At 44.1% G+C, this 24,812-nt stretch overlaps 1 protein-coding gene and 1 long non-coding RNA gene across 4 annotated transcripts in view; one reads left to right on the forward strand and one right to left on the reverse strand.

The window, feature by feature from the left end:
• The window catches only part of Rapgef5 (Rap guanine nucleotide exchange factor 5), a 235,007-nt gene that overhangs the window by 204,546 nt on the left and 5,649 nt on the right, over window positions 1-24,812 (forward strand). For both annotated transcript variants that reach the window (NM_001395143.1, NM_001047915.2), the window contains 5 exon segments: window positions 10,518-10,608; window positions 13,487-13,537; window positions 14,820-14,907; window positions 20,334-20,398; window positions 24,255-24,309. In NM_001395143.1, the coding sequence (NP_001382072.1) occupies window positions 10,518-10,608; window positions 13,487-13,537; window positions 14,820-14,907; window positions 20,334-20,398; window positions 24,255-24,309 (350 nt within the window).
• On the reverse strand, window positions 1,006-20,505 carry LOC134479493 (uncharacterized). Of its 2 annotated transcripts, XR_015622637.1 has the most exons (5): window positions 19,197-20,505; window positions 16,930-17,193; window positions 6,401-6,469; window positions 2,490-2,575; window positions 1,006-1,621 (listed from the first exon to the last, which is right to left on the reverse strand). It is a non-coding gene; the product is annotated as an uncharacterized LOC134479493 (long non-coding RNA). The 2 variants fall into 2 exon arrangements; XR_015622636.1 differs by lacking the exons at window positions 1,006-1,621; window positions 2,490-2,575; window positions 6,401-6,469 and adding exons at window positions 15,288-15,692; window positions 15,804-16,188.

Genomic DNA, 24,812 nt, shown 5'->3' on the forward strand with positions numbered 1-24,812 from the left:
CTTCTGCAGACTTGTCAGCTGAAAGTCCCTGCACATCACCCTCTGGGTGCATCTCATGCCCCAGCTACTACTCTGAATATGTCTCCCAGGCCTTTCGTGCTCCAACCTTGAATTCATATGGTTGACCCCGTGGTTGCTCCTTTTACCCATTGATTGCATTATTCTTCAAGACTGTGGGTCAAAGTTTCTTTCTATAGGATATCCCTGACTTACATGTACAGGATCAAAATTACCCCATGCATACACATGTTTTACCTTTTTTAATTTTCTTTGTTATGGTTATTAAACTTACCTGTGTGTGTAGGATTCTTTCACTGTGCCACATTTACTCCCAAAGGACTGGGGCTGTGTGTAATTGATGAGTGTAACTGAGAAACTGTATAGAGCATGGCAATTAAGAGTGACTCAGTGAATGTTGAGAATACTGGGATGGGGGGCTCTTTAAAATGAGAGTGTGTGGCTTGGGTGATGGTCAGTAAGGACAGTACTCGATATGCAAGCATGAGCACCTGAGTTGAGCCCCTGCAACACTCATGTAAAGCCAGGTGTGGCCCTACTCACCTGTAACTCCAGCACTGGAGGCAGAGGCAGGACAGTCTGGGGGGCTCCCATTTGACCTGAAGTGGCAAGCTCCACACTCAGTGAGAAACCTCATCTCAGAAAGTAAGCTGGATCTGGACATGGTACAGCACATTTAATAGCAGAACTATCCAGGCAGCAGCAGACAGATCTCTAGGAGTGCAGGCTGGCCTGGTCTACATAGTGAGACCTTATCTCAAGAATATAAAAATAAATCAAAAAAGGCCTCCACACAGCAGAAGATGAGCACACATGTGTGTATATGCATGCATGCACGTGCGCGTGAATACACACACACACACACACACACACACAGGAGCATGATGAACATCTACATAGATACATTATAAATACATATAAAGAATTGTTTGCACAGCTTTCCAGTATAGGCGAACAGCATACATCCAAATCTCCCCCGGTGTTTTTTGTCTCCTGGGTTTTCACATTTTATTCCTTGTCTTTTGAAGTTGTGTTCACAGCAGACAGTTCTCAAGGACAGCTGTCTCTGGGTTATCTGCATGGGATAAGCCTCAGGATCTCTGTATATCAAAATCCTTGGGTGTCCAGGTCCCTTGTACAGAGCATGTAACAGGCACATGCTCTCCTACACAATGCCATGTAGTGCTGTCAAATACTTGTTACACTGTTACATTATTCTAAAAAGCAACTGTAGAGAAAGAAAGAGAGGATTAGTCTCACCTTAGGGGGGGACCATGGTCTTTCCCAGGTGAGGGGGAGCCATCATACCCAAGTGTGAGGGTAGTTAAAATGCCAGTGGGGAAAGATGGGATACAGCCCCTTATAGGAGCAGAAGTAACTTCCATGGTCAGCAAGGGAGGCTGGGAAATGTAGTCCTTCAACAGGAAACTATTATTCCTAACTTAGGAGATACAGAAATGCAGGACAGAGTAGCTGTTGTCTGTTGAGCAGGTTCTTGGTTGGAGAGAGTAGTTCTGGATCCCTTGATCAGGACTGTCCTCTGGTTATGAAGGAGAGAACTTGATTCACTACAATGGATCAGGAAATTGCCATCCTGTATTTCCTGTAGAGATGTGGAAAGTAATTAGTAGAGGGCCAAAGGCAGATGATTCGGTTACAGAGAGATTTCTAGGAAATCTGGGAGGTTTCCTGGGAAGGTTGAGGGAAGAGCAGAACAGGAGAGAGGGCGAACATAATGTTGATTCAGGGTGACAGTGACTGGTCCCATGGCCAGGACTGTTGCACCAAAAATGAGCTAACAGAGTGGGAGGGAGCCACAGAGCATTAATGGAAGGGAACAGAGGAAACTAGAGGACTAATGTAAAGAATTGTGTCTGACCTGGGGTAAAAGGGATGAAGGCCCCTTTTAGCTATAATTCTCCACAACATCTAAAAGGCCATTTTGCAAATGTATCAGGGACAAATGGAGCTGTTGTAGTAGAGTGAAAGCCATTGGGAGAGATTGCAAGGAACATTTTGTTTAGGTGTAGGGTGAAGTTCAGTAAGACATTTAAAAGACAGGGTGAAAACAGGTCTGATGATAATAAGGAAGAAGTATCAGCAGGAGGACCCAAGTAGGAGGGGACCAGAATGAGTAGTTGTCTGGTCCCTGTCTTTACACCCTATTTCAAACCAGATAGGATCTGTTGTCTTGGAAGCAGCCTTGTTTGCAGAGGAAGGCTTACAACCCATCCTTAGCAAGATCTTTTAATCTTGGAGTACTGCAGTAGTCAAGGAGTCAAGCAGGTCCTTAAGGATGTTAAGCAGTCTGAGCTGCTGAGACAGAAGTTAACTGATGCAAAGAAGGCTTGAGTCCACATGTTTTGGTTCTGAGTCCCACAGTCAATGTCCAGAGTGTAAAGAAGAGGGATGAGTTGAATGGTCCATGGCCCACTACTCCCCAAATTCAGACTTGAATTTGGACCATTTACCTGAGTTCTGTAGTAGGATAAAGTAACAATAATTAGCTGCTTGTTACTTCAGTCTTCTGCATAAGGAACAAGGACCTGGAAACTTTCTAAAAGAAACAGTTAAAGTCAGTATCCAGAATAGAAAGTGTCTAAGTGGGGCTGGGGATTTAGCTCAGTGGTAGAGCGCTTACCTAGGAAGCGCAAGGCCCTGGGTTCGGTCCCCAGCTCCGAAAAAAAAGAACCAAAAAAAAAAAAAAAAAAGAAAGTGTCTAAGTAAACTTTGTGTATGTGTTTGAAATATTAACAATTGCAGGCATTATTTGGTGAACAAAAACAGTATCTTAAGTAAAACAAAGTTTTCAATTAGAAACAATTTGATAAAGTACAATTTTAAAAATTGGTATTTACTTTAAATGACCATATCTAGTATTTGAAAATATGACAATACAAACTTTGTTAACATCAAATTGTTATATCTATATTCTAAGAAACAATTTAGTTGTAAGTTGTGTTTTCCAGAAAGAAATGATTTCCAACTTGAAGAGTATACTCCCAGAGACCGTGTCTGCTTTGCCAAGAGTTTACTTTACAAAGTTTTCTAAAATTAACCCTATTAACAGAACTCTTAACAAATCTCTACATTTTCATTCTAAAACTCAACCAATCTATGAAAGATGAAAGTAGCCAGTCATATCAAAGCTGTGATAAATAATTACATGTAGCCCAGACTGAATTGACAAAGAATGCTAAAGCCAACACTTTGTTCCTTTTATCAATGGACAGATTTCTAGGTCCCCACATACTGACAGCCATAAGCGTAATTTTTAACATCATTCTATCTAAAATAGATTGGTTGTTTAGAGGCACAATTTATAAAACAAGATAACCAAATTAAATAGGCTTTAGCAAATATTGGTTTGGAATTTCTTTCAAAATATCCACAATCATCACTACTGAAGCTTGTATCCTCCTAGTGGGCTTCAAGGTGAGAGCACAGGCACTGGGCTGGAGGCTCAATCTGGATAGAGACCAGATTTTATTCTCAAAGCACCACAAAGGTGATCCCAGGTTGGAGAGAATCTCCTTCAGCAAAGTCATCTCCTCCTCAAGACTCTGAGGTCTTACAATATTTCTTAAAAGAATAATTTGTTGGTTCTACAGGTATAAAACCAACTGTCAAAAATACTGCTTGGATATTCTGAATAACTTTCCAATGCTTTGAGTTTGATTACGGAGTAAATGACATCTTCCTTTGATGAGGGAGCATGGGTAGTTAAGGTATAGATCCTGAAATCAGCTTTTGCTAAGAGAAAGAACTGAAAGCCAGGGTAAAGGGCAAGACCAACTGAACTAGGATAGAGGTCCCATAATAGCCCAGTGGTAGGTTCTCATGTTTACAGCATCCTGAGTAACTACTCAACTCTCTGTTGCATTTAGGCTGTGGGTGCAGACGCTGAGATCCTCCACTGGGCAAGGGACTCTATTTCCCTGTCATGTGAGGCAGGATTCATCTTCAAATAAGGAGATTTTATATCTTGGTTCAGTGTACATCTCTGAGTTGGTCAGGCCTATGTAACCAGAGCTGGTCAGGCCTATGCAGCTGGAGGCAGAAGTAGCCTTCTTGTTGGTCTTATTTCTCATCCATCCTTGTTCTATGCTGATGATCTTCCCTCGAAGGCAACTTGTGAGCCTGGGGGTTTCCTGCTATGCAAATATATTGTAAGTTTAACCCATTTTACTAAACCATTCAATTTTTACAAACAATTTTTTAAATGGATTTATTTATTATATATGAGTACACTGTAGCTGTCTTCAGACACACCAGAAGCGGGCATTGGATCTCATTACAGATGGTTGTGAGCCACCATGTGGTTGCTGGGAATTGAACTCAGGACCTCTGAAAGAGCAGTCGGGTGCTCTTAACCGCTGAGCCATCTCTCCAGCCCTACAAACAATTTTAATATACCTGATTTTAAATATTTATATTAAGTTTAAACTTGTTTTGACTTACTTGCTTCAGGATTAACTTTGTAACATATAGAGAAAGCTATATAATAAGATGTAAATTGATATCTCCCTCTAAATAAATTTTATTTGTACTTATGGTGACTTGCCATTAACTTGTATAGCTCAATTATCTTTAACAGTTTATAATGTTACTAACCCTTTTAAAAGATTAGGATTTTGTAATTTCATCTCCATCAAGTTTTAGCCTTAAAAAAAATCATTCTTTGATTAAAGATCCTTTAGGTTCAAAATAAACTTGAAACCATAAGTATAGTCCGCGGAGAAAATCAGGACTTCATTTTCCTGATCCTTTTATAATGTATTTTTTACAAAATGCCAGGTTTTTCTTTTCTTGTTTTATGACACATTTTGAAGGCACGCCATCTTGGAAGCCTGGTGTTACCTCCTTGGTCTAATAAAAGGGCGATAGAATGATTAGCAGAAAATGATTAGCTTAGTTGACTTATACCACATGGTCACCTTACCCATGATGGCAGTGAAGTCACATGGTTCACTCTTTCTTTTACCTTGGTCACATGGCTCTCCTCGGGCACGCACCCTTTCCCTAAACCGGAGTTGAATCCAAGTACGGTAGGATATAACAAATTAATTTTATCTATATATAGACTTTTTTAAGTCATACTTAGTGAACTTATAAATTCTAAAATAAAGAAAGTTAGTTTTAACAAAAGCTTTAAACAAAACCAGGAAAAAGGAGAGGAGAATTCAAAAAGTTGAACACCTTGCCATTGGACCTCTGTAGAAAGTTTACTTCCTAATTGTTCTAAGATGCTGTCTTTTCCTGGCTGTTCTGCTTTGTTCTCCTTTTATTTTTTCTGTTCCAGAGTCAGGTGGCCAACCTGACACAGAAGAGAGACTTGAAGGAACCTTAAACAAATATGCATGGGTCTGGGGCAGATGGGCCGAAACCCAACTCCAGAGCCAGCCTTCTCGGTACCATAGAAATAATTTCCCCATACCCAGTTCTGTGAGACTGAACCCAGTGATCTACACACCTGTAACCAGTGTGTGTGTGTGTGTGTGTGTGTGTGTGTGTGTGTGTGTGTGTGTGTCTGTGTCTGTGTCTGTGTGTGTCTGTGTGTGTCTGTGTGTGTCTGTGTGTGTGCAGATAGGAGCAGACTACTAAAGATGCTTTCACCTCTTAGCTGTTAAAGATACAAGACAGATTTTTCCAGGCTTGGAGAGGCAGAAACAGAAGTAGGCCAGAAGAATATGGCAAAAACAGTTCTGTGTTATCTCAGTTAGGAATGTTGTCATTTGATGCAAGGTTGCAGGCCCAGCCTGCACTCTGGCTCTGGGTGTGGTTGTCAGCCAGAGCCTAAAGAATTAAAGCGTGAGTTTTACAGGCCCTCGGACCACGCTGCTGTGCCTTTTATCTTACAGAGTTGTCTAAATTAGTTTATATATTAGAAACAGAACGTTCCGAATCTGGGACAGCAGTGACCATTTATCCAGTGTGCAGTGAGGCAAGATTTGCACAGAAAGGCAAAATAGTAAGAGAGAGAGTTACCAGTTTCCTGATTGGAGCTCCTTTAAGTTTGTCCTCAAACAGGCCAAAGGAGTGTCTTTTGGCACAGAAAACTTAGAACCTATGTCTGGGCCCAGGACCTAGGTACTGCCCTATGCTAGAGGTCAATGTCCAGTTGAGTAGACCAAATGACCCTGGAATGAAGGGGTTTACCCAACCTCTATAACCCCAGGGTTAAGGAGCCATAGAGCCAATGGAAAGTTGTCAGACCTTTCGGCTGAGCAGGTGGTCTTGCAGACAGTGGTTAAGTCTCAGGCACCTTCAACCAGATAGACCTTAAAGTGTTCCAGAAGGTGTCTACAGTGAGCCTCCAAGCCCAAGTAGGTTCCTCAGAGTTAGTCCCACAATTACTTGTCTCAGTGTTTTTCTGTGTTACCTGTGTGTTCTGTCGAAGACAGTATGGCCTCCCTGGGTCTTCGGCACCACCGCTGGATTATTCGGGCAGCTGTAAAGAGAGAAGAAAGACTCAGTCTGCCTTTCAGTGGGATCATGTTTATTCGCTGTGAGGGGGCATCTTGTCACCCATATGTGTGGACGGCCAAAATGCTACAGGGGAAGGTGGGCACAGCCACTTGAAAGGATGGCAGTGGGTGGGAATGACTTCCGTGAGCTTCAAGGGGGGTGGGGATGGGAAGCTTCGTCCTTCGGCAGGGAGCTGCCATCTATACTGACTTGTTTAGGGAATCCGGGCAAGGAAGACAGCCCCTGTAGTTCAGTGTAAGTGTAGCCATGTGGGATAACTGCCTGTTACTGGATCTGAGACTGGTTAAAGCTACAGCTCCAAATTCTGTGGGTGTGGGGGGCTGGATGCACACGTCAGCCCGGCACGATAGGAAGAGCAGATTGCCTGTTCTGTGTGTGGATCTGGACAAGACCTTGTGGGAAATCAGGCTTCAGGCTAAAGGTGCTCCCCACCATAGTTCAACATGCTGCTCTGTAGAACAGAATGAAGAAGTACCTGGTTTGGGACCTGTGTCTATCTGGGTTTTAAAGAAGGGCATGCTGAATCTCAGGGGTATGAGAGCAGAGAGAGAAAATGCTGGTGAAAGGAACAGCATTTGCTGCTCTCTGAATTCTGGGTAAACACTCTTTCCATGGAGGATGCCCTGGAGGTAGGCTACAACAGGCAGGCAGCCTCTGTGGCTATGAGCATCGTGTGGAGGGAGGACTGACTGGCAAGGGCAGATACGACTCAGAGGCCAAGAGACTGACAGGCTCAGGATATCCTTTAGGAAAGCTCTCTTGAAAGTAGAACAGAGGGGCTGGAGCGATGGCTCATTGGTTAAGAGCACTGACTGCTCTTCTAGAGGACCTGAGTTCAAATCCCAGCAACCACACGGTGGCTCACAGCCATCTGTAATGAGATCTGATGCCCTCTTCTGGTGTGTCTGAAGACAGCTACAGTGTACTTAAATATCATAAATAAATACGTCTTTAAAAAAGAAAGAAAGCAGAACAGAGAGTGCCCCATTGTCCAAATGACTCCAGATACAAGAGGTTATGGGGCTCTGTTGTGGCTCCATAGAGGAGCAGGTGACAGGTCTATATCCTGAGCTGCCCTTTTGTGCGGAGTGGGTTATTTTTTGTGGTTGTAGTTTGTGCTGTCTGCTTGCCCGTTTGTTATACCAGTCAGAGTGTTCCAAAACAGTCTCTGAGATTCCTGAAGGTGGCTTGTGTGGATGAAAGGTTTCTCACAACAGGAGTTAGGTGGAGAAATGGGAAACCAGTGTTCCAATGAGAAAAGTGACACCACCCAGAGCCTTCCCAGAGTATAAGATTGTATCTATCTTGAGGAAATGAAACATACTCATGTGTTCTCCTAGCTCCACGCTGCTGAATTATTTATGGTTCTGGTCTCTATCCTAGCCCATGGAACAGAATGCCAACTGAAACATAAAGTTAAATTCCCTATAATCACACTGTAGGAAGAGCCAAGGGAAAACAGTCATTTCCACAACCTCGAAGTGTCTTCCCTTGCCTAAGGCACCCAATTTGCATATTCATGTTTCCTTATCTGCATATTCATGTCCCCCTCTCACCAGCCCCCACCTCTGTGGACTGAGTAAATTTTATTTCCTCACACAGACAAAGGAATGGTTACTGGACTGGAATGCTTAGTGTCAGACAGCCTGCTCTTATCTCAGAATGAATGACCCATGGTAACAGTATTCCAGGCTGATTGGCTTCTAGTTTCTGCTCAGAATCAATTTGTCTTATTCAGAAACTGCATCTATATTAATTTAATTTCTTTTTAAAAACAAGTTCAGATGGTGTGTGTGTGTGTGTGTGTGTGTGTGTGTGTGTGTGTGTGTGCGCACGCTAATTTTATGACTAAAATGAAGCTATGTGGACCAGAAGAAATGGTGAGGGGGTGACAGATGAAAGGCGGGAATCATCTAAATAAACGGTGCTAAGTGAAAAGGCTTCTGATCAGGAAAAACAATAACCATTTACATAAACATTTTTATTTTCAGCTTCAGCACCTGCTCTGTGCATGCCTTGCTATGCATTAGCAACTGGCTATACACATTAAAATAAAAATGGGTAGATAATGTAGTCCAGCCCTAATCAGCTTCCCTGTTCACGGTGATAACAACCTATAGGGCCTTCTTTGCATGGGAGGACTCAGGGTTAGGAGGTGTCTTCACCATGAATCCACACAGGCCTATGTCATCCACTGTGGATCCACCAGAGTCTAGGAGGCAGCCTCCACCATGGATCCACTTAGACATTCTTACTGACTAGAGCCCCAGCAGAAGAGCTGGTATTTCAAAACATTCTGTCAAGAGATGGAGCTAAACCAAGCCTTTTCTGGCTGTGTGAGCTGTCTGCAGTGTAGAATGCTAGAAGCAGGTGGAGTCAGTACCAAGCCAAAGGATGGGAGAGTCTCAAAAGCTGTCCTAGACAGGTAGCTGAAACCGGCCAGACCTGGGCACCAGCCGTAGCAGAAGAGGCTTAGTAGCGATGTGCCTGCTGGACATGTGTCCCCAGATACCTCTCTGCTCTAGGTGTGGAGGCAGCAGTGTCTCTCCAGCTCTTGTCTTCATGGGGAGAGAACTTCCGTCCAGACTTAGAAGTCCAGGTACAGTTGGACTAGAGCAGTATCTGGTTCACAAGGTAGCCAGGACCCCCAGGCCACAGCCTAGGCCATTTCCCTAACTTTGAACTGCATAGTCCTGTTTGTTCTAATGGCACTAAAATGTCACAGCATTGGAAGACAGTTGGCAGGCATCGGCTTTAGCTGGCAGACACGGTGGTGGTAGCCTCCCATCGCTGGGAAGCTGAGGGCAGTCTGAGTCATAGCACAAGTTCCATGCAGCCCCGGCTACATAATGAGGAACCAACTCAAAACAAACGGAACTAAACAAAAAGCAAAAAATGCTCCCCATGCTGATAGCTTTTGTACCGCCGTGCTATAGCTGGAAGCCTAATGGGGAAAAAAAGTCACAAATATTAAAAAGTTTGAAAAGAAAGATACGCACTGCAGCATTTATGTAACAGGGAAGAATCGAGACCAGCAAAGGACTCAACAACCAGAAAAACTATAATTTTAAAAACCTACGAAAAATCTCTTTTTTTTTAAGAGACGAGGTCTCGTGTTTCTCTGCACAGGCCTTCAATGCTTCCACTAGTGAAAGGTAACCTTCCTGAACTTCTGAACCTCCTGTCTCTACCCCTAGTGTGGGGATTACGAAAGCTCCATTTTGTTTTCTTACTTTTATGAAAGGGAAATGTGGTACCCTGTCCCATAATATATGCCATGTACTCAAATACATCATAGGTAGGTAGGTAGGTAGGTAGGTAGGTAGGTAGGTAGGTAGGTAGGTAGGTAGGTAGGTAGGTAGATTGATATGAATTTATAGGTAATAGATGATTGATAGTATATAGATGAGAGATAGATGATTGATAGATTATAGATAAATGATAGACTGATATGATAGATTAATAGATGATGGATAGTTGATAGATTAATAGGTGATAGCTTGATGATGGATGGATGGATGGTTGGATGGATAGATGGATGGATGGATAGATGGATGGATGGATAGATGGACAGATGGCTAGCCAGCCAGCCAGATGATAGATACATTTTGTTGTTAGCAAAGAGCAGTTTGGCAGAATGAATGAAAGGACTTAGACCTGTGAAGTGGGAGGGGCCCACATCCAGATACAGGAAAAGCACAGAACTGAAAGCAGAGGGGAGCTGCAGGAGTCTGTGGTGGATACAGAGAAGTGGGCATTTCAGATCCCAATCACTGAAATCATAATTGTGCGCAAATGAATGTTAGAGGGGAGGGGTCTCCTGCAGTGTCCGGAAGGCTTTTCGGGGGCGGGGGGGCAGAGAGGATCTAGAAATCCTTTCTTCTGTGTTAGAAACAGTTGGGGCAACCAACACACGCGGTGGACGGTGGCTAGTGTGTGTGGCTTTGTCAGCAACTGCCCAGTGTTTGAGAGAAATGCTTTCTCAGTCTCCTCTGCTCCTTTATTCACAGCTGCAAAGCCCAGCAGAACCTAAACTCCTTCTTTGCCATCGTGATGGGTCTCAACACCGCCTCTGTCAGCCGGCTGTCACAGACCTGGGAGGTGAGCCTTGGGCTTCCCACTGGGACTGAGGGTGTAGATATGGGACACAATGAACCACTCCGGCGGAGCCTGTGTTAGAAATAAGTAGATTTAAATGGTCTAAACCAGACAGATTCTGCTTCAGTAAAAAAAAAAAAAAAAAAAAAAAAAAAAAAAAAAAAGTAGGACTGTGGCAGGGTGATAGGAACTATTTCTATCAAATGGCATTTTGGGTGATCTTTAACATGGTTCTCTAATATATATGAGAATGTTTTTTTTTTTTCCTTTTTCTTTTTTTCGGAGCTGGGGACCGAACCCAGGGCCTTGCGCTTGCTAGGCAAGCGCTCTACCACTGAGCTAAATCCCCAACCCCGAGAAAGGTTTTTTTTTAAGTAAATGTTTTAAATTTCTCCTCGCCCTTCTGCATTCCCTGAAGGCAGCCCTAGCTTCATGCTGCCTTGTCATCCTTCATTCCGGCCTGTGGAGCGAAGGGCACACAGAGGGGAAGCTAAGCTTCAAGGCCTCCCGCTTGCAGGTCTCAGTGTGTTCACATGAGCATGGGTATCTTTCTCTGCATTCACACTTGCTTTTTTCTTTTCCTTTTTTTTTTTTTTGAGTTATTTATTTTATGTATGTGTGTACATTGTTACTCTCTTCAGGCACACCAGAAGAGGGCATTGGATCCCATTACAGATGGTTGTGAGTCACTTTGCAGTGACTGGGAATTGAACTCAGGACCCTCTGGAAGAGCAGCCAGTGCTCTTAACCCCTGAGCCATCTGTCCAGCCCTCTAATTTTCTTAAAGAGCAATTTCTGTATTCATAGAAAGCAAGATGCAGGTGGCCAGTCTAGTTGGCGTTATAGACTCTGGAGGATGTGTGAGAAGAACCTAACCAGAGGAGCTAGAATTATCCAGAAGCAGCAGACAGACCTCTCCCTTGGGTCCCATTCTTCTTTCTGTTTGCTTTTGCTTTCCTGGCCCACCTCTCAGAGATGGCCGCCTTTGCTCTGTGCAGTTCCTCTTGCTCATCATCTCTCTCTCCAATATTCTTGATCCACTGTATAGTTTACTGTGGTCTCCTTGGTCTCTCCTGTTCCTGAAGTTGACTGTCATTCTCCTAGTCAGGAGCTGTGCCCAGTGGAATGCATTGTGCTGACCCAGGGACGGTGTTAGTGCTCTCCCTTAAGGGGATCCAACAAAAGGAAGATATGAAAGGGTTGCCCGTTCTGGTTAAGCAAACCAAATAGCCAAGAACATTAAAGATTAAAAGAGAGGGGAGAGAACTCTAGGAAGACAAATGGAGGTCAAGGGTCTTCACAGAATGGATTAGAGTGAAACCTCAAAAGAACCTTTGACGTGCAGAAGTAATTGAATTAGATCTGAAAATCTGAATCTGCATATCGACTGCCTACTGTGTGTCCCACATACCACACTGCATTGCTGCCACACAGAAGACAACCAGAGAACAGTGCTGTGTGGTGAAGGGCCTGTAAGCCAGGTCTCACAGGCCCACGGAGAGCAGAGCAGCTGAAAAGACTAAGAAGCCGGGGCAGCAGGGCTCTGGTGGTTGAGGAAGAAGTGAGGCTGGGCTTCCCAGCAGATGTGACCACAGGATCTCGGCGTCAAAGGGAAGGGACCGTGTTATCAGATAAAGGAAAAGAACTAGGTTTGAGAAGAGCAGTCAGAGCTCAGCCAGATGTTATGGTGCGCTGATTTTAGGGTCTCTGTTGTTGTCATGCATCAGTCATAGTTAATGATTGAACGATGGCCGTGGGAGTGCTCCAGTAAAAGGTTTACAAAATAGTCTCTAGGTCAGACTTGCCTCCTGTCTGACCTCTGGCTAAGCCAGTTTGATTCGAAGCACACTGAGTTTTAGGTGCCCCTGGGACGTTCATTGAGACGTTGGACAGACTGAGATACAGCTCAGCGGAAAGATTGGAAATAATTGCAAAGTCTGCATTTTATATTTTATTTGTTGCAGATAAGTTATTTCCAGGTAGATTTGGCTGCTTACTGTGGGAGAGCTGAGTCATGTGAAAATTATCACATTGGAAAATTTGGGTAGTTTTAAAGTTTAATTGTTGAAAAGTTATCACCATTCTTTTGATTTGGTTTGAAAAACCGTCTGGTATATCTTGAACCTTGTTGATAATGCTAATGATCTGTTAACCAGCAACCATGGACATTTGCTGAAAGTCGAGGCCAGAGAGGGTGCCTTGGTTAGGTCAGCTTTCTACAACAGGCCACTAAGGTGTTAAGAAAGGATCCACGTTTCCTCCTGTTAGCGTTAAAGGCGTTCTGTCACATTTCTGGGTGTTCATGGAGCCTGCGGTTTGACCTGGGAGGATGGCGCAGCCACACATTTCTGTCTTCTGTCATTTTATAAGCCTCCTATTGCACTCAGATTCAGTGATTCCGTTTGCTAAGGTGCAAGGGGCATCACCTGTGGTCTTCACCATCTTTTATTATCTCGCTTCTGCTGTGCAGTCGAGCAAAGCCATTTATATAGAAACCAGTCGGCCAACGTGGTTATCTCCCACTCGGTAGACCATGAGATAGATGAGCACGTTCACTAGAGATGATATAGAACTGGAACCTAAGTGTCTATTAAATAACCACCAGTGTGTAGATGGTCTAGCCAGCTAGATTCCTTTATCCTGTGGCTGCCAGGATATTTTTAGCCACATGCCTAACCACGGGCATATTGAGTGGATGATGGAGATTGCATAATGAGATGGAATCAGGGCAGAGCCCCACGACAGGGACCGATGCTCAGAAATGTGTTGGTGACTAAGCAGAACTCGATGCAAACATCCCTTAGGGCCCCTTCTCAGCATAGCCACTTTCTGTGACCCATGTGGTTTCTCATTGTGGTGTTTGGTTTTCTCACCTTTTTAGAAAATTCCTGGGAAGTTTAAGAAACTTTTCTCTGAACTTGAGAGTTTAACGGTAAGTAAAGGAGACTTATTCTTCAAATTAATGTTAGTGCTATTTCCTTCTGGGTTCAAGAACTGTTTGTGATATCAAAGCCTAGACTGATTACTTGATCTAAAAGTACAGTTTTAAGCTGGGCGTGGTGATAGAATCCTAGGTCTTTGGGGAGATGAGGTTGAAGGATTACAAGTTCCAGGCCAGCCTGGACTATGAAATAAGACCTTATCTTAGAAATAAATGGTGCAAAGAGAAGCTAATGTGGAAAGGGGAAATCTTACAGGGCCCCAACTCTACACAAAGAACTACAGACAGCTAAAGAATACTGAGAGATAGTCAGTGGTCTCCCCAAGGGAAGAACCCCTCAATTGGTTGTCCAATGCCAAGTGATCAGCCCTAAATTCATATGCATTTAAGGGACATTATGCAGATAGAGCAGGTTATATTTATATATTGAAGAATATATACATAATATTATATACATATTATATATATATATATAGAGAGAGAGAGAGAGAGAGAAGAAGGCATGAATTTGATAGAGAACAAGGGGGCAGGTACAAGAGAGGTGTTAGAGGGAGAAGAGGAGGGAAGAAATTATATAATTTCAAATATTTTTAACTTAAAGAGAAGGATAAATGATAGAGGTAAGTAGGTATGTAGATGGAGAGATGAGAGACAGACAGACAGACTGACAGATGATAGATATAGGTAAGGAATGAAACATGGTGGCCATTAATGCTGCCTTGTCTGTCTGTGAAATCCATATGAATTTTCACAGGCCATTTTCCAGTTCACAACATGACACTAATTGTTATGAATTCAGTGAATAATTAGCGTGATATGCATTAATCTCTCCTCCTTCTGTTACTGCTTCTGAGGTTTCATATGCTAGATCTGTAGCTAGTCTTTAGATTTTGGCATTGTCTTTGTGTTCTAAAGGCAGTTTCCCTTTGCTGTGTGCTTAACAAAAGACTTTGAGGTCACCTCCCGGTAGAAATTATGCAGAGGAGACTGCACTTGAAGAACCTGTCTGGGCAAAATGATAGGGCAATCAAAAGGTGTCTGCCTCCTTTGCCGTTGCCTCCCATTATCATAAACCAACTTGAATTCCGCATATTGCCTAGATTCCTAACCCTAATTAGTGGGTTTATTCTCCAAGGGAACCTTTATCCACTTCATCCCTAGGAAGAATCTTTCTGTATCTCATCATGTTGGTATTGTACAACTAATGTAGATTGAGAATTGCTTTTATGGGACATTGATTTTTCTTTCCCTTTGTGATCTGCTTGGTTGGCAGGATCCTTCCCTAAACCACAAGGCCTACAGGGATGCATTCAAAAAGATGAAGCCGCCAAAAATCCCTTTCATGCCCTTACTGCTTAAAGGTAATGATGTCCTCTCTGGTACAGTATGCCATGCTGTCCTCTAGAAATATTTCCTTTCTAACTACAGCAGAAAATAACAGATCTCTCAGTTAATATCTTATAGTAGCCTCAACTTTCATACCTCCATTTTTTGCATGGAATTGTTGTTTAAATTCCCAGGGTTGTTTTTTTTTTTTTTTCGGAGCTGGGGACCGAACCCAGGGCCTTGCGCTTCCTAGGTAAGCACTCTACCACTGAGCTAAATCCCCAGCCCCCCAGGGTTTTTTTATTTGTTTGTTTTTTGGTTTTGTTTTTTAAATGTATGGAATGCTTACTTGTACTTGAGCAGTGTCAAAGCACTGTCATCAGAAATTTGTGGTTTAAATGGCTTTGTTTCTAAATCATGCATTATTTTCTTTAATACGGTGAAATACTTAATCAAGAACAAGGCTAGTGTGGGGTCCAAAGAGCAAGCAATTGTCTGCATCCAAGTTTCAGTGATGGCCGCACTCCGTGTACTGTGTGTGAGAGGTCCTGCCGTTCAACAGAAAGTTATGCAGCACAGGAAAACTGCTGCTTGAAAGTGTCCTTTCCGTCTCCAAGAATTGGGGCTTAGCTGGTGTCTGAGAAGCCCTACCTTGACCACAGAGCTCTTGTCTGCTGAGCATGCACAGGTCATATGAAACCTGTCAGTTCCACTTGCTGATGGCTCAGTGATCTGTCAGTCAGGGCATCACTGGGAGGGAATCTGGCCTGGACTCCTGACCTTCCGTGCTCCCCAGGGAAAGGCAATTGGGAGAATTTTCCTTGGCCACATTTTTTTTTTTTTTTGGTTCTTTTTTTTTTGGAGCTGGGGACCGAACCCAGGGCCTTGCGCTTCCTAGGCAAGCGCTCTACCACTGAGCTAAATCCCCAACCCCCCTTGGCCACATTTTAATTGTTTCAAGGGGTTTTATAGAAATATGCCTTCATCGGACAGACCTCTGCCTCTCAGATACTGTTTGCAGAACCAGGCCCCATTGACTGGCCTCATAAGTGATTCTGGAAAGGAGTTGCATTGCCGACTGGCCTCTCATTCTCTACTCCCCAACTTCCATCCCAGTTAAGCTGGCATTCATTTCCTCTTCTGCTTGTCCTGGAGGACTGCACTGTCTGTGCCTCTCTGAACACACACATTAGTCTTCATCTCGGGTGAAGCCAGAGCTGCTGTGAAAGGGAAACAGCATTTGGACAACCGAGGGAGGCAGAGCACAGCTCGTTCACCTGAGGGATACGCAGCATAATCCGTTCAGCCCGCAGGACCTGTTCAGAAACCAAGTGGGAAGAGCAAGGAGAGACCAAAATGCCAAAATTACAGTTTAAAGCTTTGTTTCCTTGCCTGCCTGCCTTCCTTTCTTCCTCCCTCCCTCCCTCCCTTCCTTTTCTTTGTTTCTTTTTGTTCTCGTTTGCTTTAAGGTAGAGTTATGAAAGCTCACAGTTCTCACTGCAAGCACAATGCCTTCAGCTGGAGCCCTAGGTAGAGAGTAACCCTGGAATGATTTAAACATAATGGGGACAGTAGAAAATGAGAAAAATATGTGGGAAAGGAATTGATTTTTAATATGAAAAATAAAAGCAATAAATGCTTGTAAGACACTGACTTCTCTTACAGTGTCCCTTTAACTCATAAGTGTGTGTGTGTGTGTGCGTGTCTGTGTCTGTGTGTGTCTGTCTGTCTGTGTCCATGCTTCCTACCTCCACGCACCCCTCCACCCCACCCCAGTCTCCTTAGCATTTTCTTTCCAAACCCTCATGCAGTCAAGGTGCTCACGCACCTGAGCTTGCATGCAGTTTTCTGCCCTGATTGGTTTAGACCTTTTTATCAACAGCCAAACAAATTTCCTTCTTTTCCGTTGAAAATATACCCACTCATTCCAGATGAAGCAGTAGATCAAACGCATTTTTCTTTTCACTTGAAACCCCTTCGGCTTTAAATAAGCACTTACTTTTTCTTAGTTGTTCGTTTTTTATGTAAGTACTAAAGTTAGACAACATCAATCTTACCTTTTATTTAAAGCTTTGGTCTTTGTCCGAAATCATTTCTAAAGGAAAATAAGATGACAGCTGATGGTATAACTTGGTTGGTTGAGCTCTTGACTGGCATGCAGGAGGCCTTCAATTCTCAGCAGTGCATAAACCTGCCATGGGGTGCAGTGTGTAAACCTGCCGTGGGGTGCAGGCCTAAAATCCCAGCACTCCCAAGGGGTGGCCAGGTGGGCCAGGTAGGGCAGGAACAAGGTCATCCTCTATGGTAGAGCTGTATGGAACCTGATAAAGAAATATAAACACGGGGCTGGGGATTTAGCTCAGTGGTAGAGCACTTACCTAGGAAGCGCAAGGCCCTGGGTTCGGTCCCCAGCTCCGAAAAAAAGAACCAAAAAAAAAAAAAAAGAAAGAAATATAAACACATACATACATCACGCTTGCTGTCAGATACCTCAGAAATAAAGAACTCTGATTCTTAGACATTTTAATTGAATAACTACTTGAACTATTTAGAGTAACCCACTTTAGTGAAGACCTTTCCTCTCACTTCAGTAACTTCTAATTCATCCCGTAATTCCTAATTCCATTAGGAAAGAGGACCAGGTTTAACTCAGGGGCTGTGCATGCAGGAGGTCAGACCTCCTGTGATCATGTGGAAAACAGTAGCTCGCAGGGAGCAGATGTGTATGTGGTTACCTAAGATTCCAACCAGGTGCTGCTTCATTGCATCCTACAACCTTCCATACCCCTCCTCTCTTTTTCTTTATAAGCTTGGTCTTGTGCTCTCGCTCCTGTTACACACCAGCCATCTGTTTGCCCTAACCCTTCAGCTATTAAAGCCTTTCTTCTTCTCATGCAGCCTCTGTCCCTTTGTCATATCCTCAGCTTTCTATTCAGCAGTCCCTTCTGTACTGTAGCTTCCTGTAACCACACTAGTATTAGAGACACATACCACACACATTCACACCTTCACATATTTACTTACACAAATACATATACACCACATATTCACAAACGCACACTGAACACACTGACATACTAACATACTCATAAATGCACACTCACATACACTCAAACATACTCATACACTCGCATGCACACACGTATACCCACATATTCACACACACGTACACATACTCACATATACATACATACACATATACTCACACACACTCATATACTCCTAAACACACATATACACATGCACACACACTTACATACACCTACACACTCTCACACATATACACATACACTCACACACACTCACGTAATCATAAACACACACTCACATATACTCACACACTCATACACATGCATACACACACTGACATACACATTCACTTACATGCACACAATCACACACATTCACTCACATACTGACACTTACACATACATGTTCACACACTGGCATACACTCTAACATAACCCATACACTCAGACACTCACATATACATATATATACACTCATATATACTTACACACTCACAAAATCATAAACATATGCTCTCACACACTTATATACATGCATACACACACTCACATACACACAGTCACATACTCACACATTCACTTACACACTGACATACACACATGCTCACACACACACACACACTCACTAACACACACCTCAATAGAGCAGCCATGCCACCTGCTGCCATCAGTAATCCTGAGAGAGCTTAAGGGGAGAGATCCAGGCAAGTAGAAAGACATGCAGAAAAGAATGTGGGGAACGATTTACAAGTTGCAAGGAGCAACTTAAGTGGCAGAAGCTCAGCAGACTGACTCTAAGGGGACGCAAGAGACCTAAGGCTTTTCATAGCTTAAGATCCATGTCTGAAGGACCTGCCCTCCCTGCACTGATTCCTGCTCTGCCACAGTGGCATAAACATGGCTTAGCTGTCTCTTGGGCCCTAGTTTCTCTGCAGCCACCTTAGAAAGCCTTTATGAGGACAAAGTGGATTGATTCAGATAAAACACTTGAAGACGTGCCTGAAAATAACGGTCACTGGCCATCACCATACTTGGGAGTGTGGAAGAAAGGAGGACACAACCAGCTGCTAAAAGGAGCTGTGATTTGAAGTTCTCTGGGAGCCCAAGTTTCTAGGCTGTATTCATGGTGGCCAAGGCAGTGCTGAGTTAAGCTTGCTATACGCAGATTGTAAAAGCTAACTGTGCGGACTACGCCATTTGAGATCTTGCAATGAGATTTTTAATTCAAGAACCATGAAAGATAGTAAGAGATTGTGTAATTAAAATTCTGCAAATGGCAGTTTACAGAGCTCTACCTGCAGGACGAGAAGCTCCTGCCGCCACATCAAGCCATACTGTGTGCAAGGGACACCTTGAGGGCAGTGTTTCACGCAGTGCATGTTGCCTTCTTGCAGGCCCTGGCAGCACAAGCTCGGAGTTTTATAGGCAGGTTTCGGCAGCACCTGTCTAAGCAGCTTAGACTGGATCTGTTTCTCTCTGTCTGGTGGGTTTGATCTGTTGTTGACGACAGCAGGGATATTGACGTGGGATAATTTGCATTGTGATCCTCGTCTGTGCCATCGACGCTGAGGGTTCTATCATATACTGTGTCGTCCATGTTTGTACGCCAGGAGTTCTCAGAGCCTTAGGTGCTGCTTAATGTGTCTCATCCCCAGTCTTCAACTCTTTCCGACAAAAACTCTCAGCATCCTCAGTCACTTCTGTGGGTGGTGGGTCATGGTGGGTAAGACCCGGGCCCTCAACACTGAACTCAGGCTCAGCTACTGAACTGGACCCCAATTCCTTAGTTACTTTAAATCTAGTGAGTCTCAAACCAAAGTTAACTTTTACTTTTCCAAAAAGAAAAAAAAAAAAAAAAAACAACCAACCTCACCCTTTATCCTGCTACCTTTCCTGTTTTAGCCCGTCAGCGATGCTGTCTCTGTACCAGTTAAATGGGGCCAACATCCTGACCTTTTTTCACAGGCTTTTTAACTTCTGCGTGTTTTTGATGGGAACTTGAAAATCTCTGAATCTTAACTGTTTTAAATAAAGCAAACCCCATTTGTATTCGCTGGCAGGGATTATTTTTTTTAAAGCAAATATAACAAGCATTAAGTCCCTGTTATTTATGAACATTCATTTGTTTTTCTGCTCGGTATTTTGACCTAAAAAACATAATGGACAAATTAAGTTACAAGATATACCATTAGCTTCAGTCATGCAGGCTAAAACCAACTTTAAGTGCAAAATATTTCAGGAAGTCTATACCGCCATCTCAACTTTTATATCAAATGTTTTACAGTTTTAGCTTCAAGCTGCTGCCTTGTCAAATACATGGCATAATTCCAAAACACTGAAGCAAAAACATGATGAATTGCATGGTTTCTAAACAAACTCTGTTGTCTCATGACATCTTCCTAATAGCACGTTATCTTGTCCTTGATTTTCAGATGTAACATTTATTCATGAAGGAAATAAAACATTCCTGGATAATCTTGTCAATTTTGAAAAGCTGGTAAGTAAGTTTCACTATGTCTCCTTTCTTCTTTCTGTAGAGGAAAACACGATTGTGTCTCCAGCTTCAGGAAGCAAATGGTCTGACTATGTTTCCCTGTTATACACAGAGTGACTCCCAGGGTCTCCTTGGACGTATGGAACAGTGCCATTATTATGCCAGCGAGGTTCTGAGAATCTTATTCTTCTAAATAGCATTTCACTAGCTTAGCACCAGTGACTATGTAAACACAGAACGGGGCATGAACAGTTCCCTCTCTTGAAAGTTTGATTGCTTCAAAAGCGTCTTTTGATGCCCCAGCGTAAACCACTTTGAGACAGCCCTAAAATCCTCCAGATGGACCTGTCTATCTGCTAGTACCCCAAGCTTGGATATGTACCCGAGATTTGTGGGTTCTACAAGTGAGGGGAAAGACCACCTCCTTATTAGCCTCTGATGCAGGACCTCCCTGCTGATGGATACAGAGACCTGGTCAGGCCTCTTGTAAGAATTCCTGAGAAGCTTCTCCCAAGTCACCCTTCTAGGATAGTAGCAGTCCTCAGTGGACTCTTCAGACTGTTCTGTTCTGGAGCCAAAAGAAGCTACCCACAGAACTGAGTGGGACTGGGTGGGTGCTCCACAGCAAAGAGACAGCTCAGGGACCAGAGGAAGGCACCTGTCTGACAGATGACCTTTAGTGTCACAGACGAAATGTTACATCACGGTCCGACGTGACCCCAGCACTCCTCTCTAGGAACCTGCCCTTTGAGTGACCTTTTCAGTGATGATAATGGACTGTATGAACACTTTTGGGAGCCATCCAAGCTCCCTGTGAGACTCAAGTCAGGCTTCAGAGAAGGTCAGTTGAGGCTGAGGCCCCAGATCATATCCTGTGTGGAAATGTTTAAGGACTGGTCTCCAAATGATGCCTCAAGTCTGACATTTTATCATTTACCACTCTGTTCTAGACGTAAGGTCCCCAGGACACAAGGGCTTAGGCCCACAGGAAGAGTGAAGCTAGCTCCCCCACAATGCCTCAGAGCCTAGCTTCCAGACTCTCTCAAAAAGCAGACATCTTCCAACCACCCTGTATAACAGCCCCTAGCAACTCTGAAGATGTTTGTTTTCATGACTGGTTATTCTGGGGTGTAGAGATGCAGACAGGTTTTGTCTGTACATCTGTGTGTGTATGTGTGTGTGTGTGTATGCATGTATGCATGCATGTGTGTCTGTGTGTACATGTGTCTATATGTGTATGTCTTGAATGCATGTGTGTCAATGTGTGTGCATGTGTATGTGTGTGTGCATGTGTGTATATATGTGTATGTTTGTGCATGCATGCATGCATGTATGTCTGTGTGTACACGTGTGTCTATGTGAGGGCCTCTCACTGAACCTGGAGCTAAGCTGATGGTCAGTAATCCCCAGCCATCCCCCTGTCTCTGCTCCCCAGTGCTGAACTTACAAGCACACACAGCGATGACAAACTTTTTATATGGGTTCAGCCCTCAGGCTTGCACTGCAAATGCTCTTAGGCACCATGCCATTCTCCCAGCCCTGGTATACTATTTCTAAAGAGGGGAAAGTGTGATAGCGGTGGCCTGGTCCTTACAGCAAGTGACATTTCAAGCTCAGCATGCCTTGAGTTGACATATCTTTGTGGAAAACACAGATGCAATCAGACTTTTTTTTTCAGAATCTTTTTTTGTCTAAAAATCAGTTTTAAATCATACTCAGGCTAGTATCCCACTCAAGAGCTGGAACATCTTCACAGAGACAGTATTCTTAGAGGATGTCACTCAGCGAAGGACGAGGTTTCATTGAAGCTAAAGCAGGATCATCTTTCACAATAATGAACCGCTGGGACCTAAGTGAATTAGCTGATGAGGAGCCAACTCCTCGTGGTGGATGTTAATTTAAGCCAGTCAGCAGATAACTCAGGGTGTTATCTTTATCTGGCTGACACAGGCCAGCACATTAAATCGGGACCACATGCAGATCAAAGCGCTCATTGACTGCAGTAAGATTCCCATTGTTCCCTGGGCTAAGTTCCTTGCTGTCTCAGCGACTGTAAATGTCCCCACCTCAAACTATGAAATGTTGAAAGAGCAAAGGGGTCTCTCCTTTTCTTTTCACCCCCCCCAATATTATGAGCAGGATCTTTCACCGTGTCCACCTCCCTCCCTGTCAGGAAACCGGGAGATGAGAATCAGGACTCAGGTTTCAGTGCTGCCCACAGCATTGAGCCTTACATCAGCGCCAGCCTTTCTGGGGCTTCACAAATGGCACAGGATAGGAATCAGCGTGACGCCACAGACTGTAACAATGGAAAAATCTGTCCTGGGAATTGGGGTAGAGTGTGGGGAAGGAAATGTAACAATGCGTTCACACAGAAGTGAGTCAGGTCCCATTTCCTTTGCAAATTCCGCCTGGAGTGCTACTGTAATCATTACCCCTGCTGAATTCTCTACTCTGGAAAAAGCATCGAAATTAGCCCAGCTGCAGCCGGGATAATTTAATCAGACTGTCGGTTTGAGGACGGCCTCTGTCTTTCCGTTGTAAGTGAGAAGATTTGAGGGTTGACATTATTCTCTCAGTGATAATTTACTGACCGCTCCTCGTCTGCGGATGCTTCAGTGTCTGGCCTGTGCAGGCACGTAGTGACGACGGTGCTTGGAGGACCAGATAATGAATGTTAATCCTCGAATAATGGGATATCTGGGGTTTGATATGAAACAAGGCGAGGAGTTTCTGTCGTCCTCCAGAGAATAGGAGAACTCTGCTGGGACCAGGTTTAGAGTATTCTGGCAGCCGTGTAGGAGAAGCTTTCCATAGTGGAGATGGGTTTCTTCCAAAGACCATTATGGAGAAGTAAACGTAGCAGAGTGAGGCAAAGGACTAATTATAGGGATTGAATATGAGAGATATGGACCCTGCTGTGCTCAGGCCTGGGGGGTCTGTAACCCCAGCTGCACAGGAGGCTGAGGCAGGAAGATCAGAGGTTCTAGGCCAACCTGGGCAGCAGGTGAGGTACTCGCTAGAAATTTTAAAAACAAAAGGGGTCTGGGGGCTATGGTGCCTCAATGGTAGAACACTTACTTGTCTGATATGCATAAGACGTAAGCATGGTCTCCACCCCATCCCCCAAAAGGTGAGCATTTAAGACAACCTTCATCTGGAGATCAGTGAGGAGCTAAAGGACGGAAACTAAGTTAGGATACTAAAGCCAGTAAGGAAATGTGAGAAAGAAACGAAACAGCCTTTGTAAAATGCTGATGAAGACACTCTGCTTTCGTGAATACGTCACACCCTGCTGTCCTTGGAGCCCTTGAATCCACAGACCTTTCTGCCTCCCTTCAAAACGTGCATGTGAGCCATGGGTGCGATTCAGTTGGTAGAGTTGCCAGCTGGGCCCTCCAGAGTCCCTGGGTTTGATCCCCAGCCCTGTAGAAACTGGGGGCAGTGTTCTGAGTGGGCGAAGCCCTCTGGTGGTTCCTGATTAGGAGGAAGGCGAAGTCCCAGCAATGACAGTAACCCAGAATGTGCTGTTTTCCAGAGAAGGGAGGTCTCAAAAAGGCAACACCTCACCAGCAGAGGAAACACAGGCAACATGTGGATGGGAAACAGGGAGCCCCAAAGTTAGCACGTCCCCCTGTGGTTCAGGCTACCTTGGCTCTTCAGGAGTTACTCTTCTTGCAGTCACAAGCTCAACAGTCTTGAGTAATTCAAGCTTCATTCTATCAATCAAAGTCATGTCCAGCTCCAAGTTGAGCTCTTTGCTTTATACCCAGAGGGGTTAGACTACTACTCATCCCAGCAGGTTCTGTGGCATCAGTAAATGACCCTTCCATTTCTGTGTTCTCCCCCTGTCTTTCAGCACATGATCGCAGATACTGTCCGAACCCTGAGACACTGCAGGACTAACCAGTTTGGTAAGTAATTGGGTTTGGGGCACCACACACACCGGCATTGCAGTGGTGTTGACTATGAATTTAGCCCCTGCCTCCAGTTTCCTTGCTCGGAGAGCTTCCTGGGATAGAAATGTGGTTCCTTAGGTTCCTGAAGCTTCCTTCCACTGTTTTCTTCTCTTCAACCCAAGTTTCCTATCTGCAGGCTCCTGTCAAAACTCAGAGAGCCTGTTGTCAAATCGAATGTCCTGGCTTCCTTTCCCAGCCCATTGCTTTGCCCTGTGCTGATTGTATAAATAGAAATAGTAATTAAGGGAGGGGGGAGAGAGGGAGAGGAAGAAGAAGAAGAGGTTGAGACAGTGGAAAGGGCTAGAGATACAACATCTGGAAGTTAAGAGTGCTTGCTGCTCTTTCAGGGACCATGGTTCAGTTCCCAGCACCCATGTGGCAGCTTACAGCCATCTGTACCTCTAGGTCCAGGGGATTAGACACCTCTTATGTCTGAAGGCTCCTGCATACACACAGTG

The sequence above is a fragment of the Rattus norvegicus genome, chromosome 6 (assembly GCF_021556685.1).
Source record: "Rattus norvegicus strain SHRSP/BbbUtx chromosome 6, alternate assembly SHRSP_T2T, whole genome shotgun sequence".
Taxonomy (NCBI): domain Eukaryota; kingdom Metazoa; phylum Chordata; class Mammalia; order Rodentia; family Muridae; genus Rattus; species Rattus norvegicus.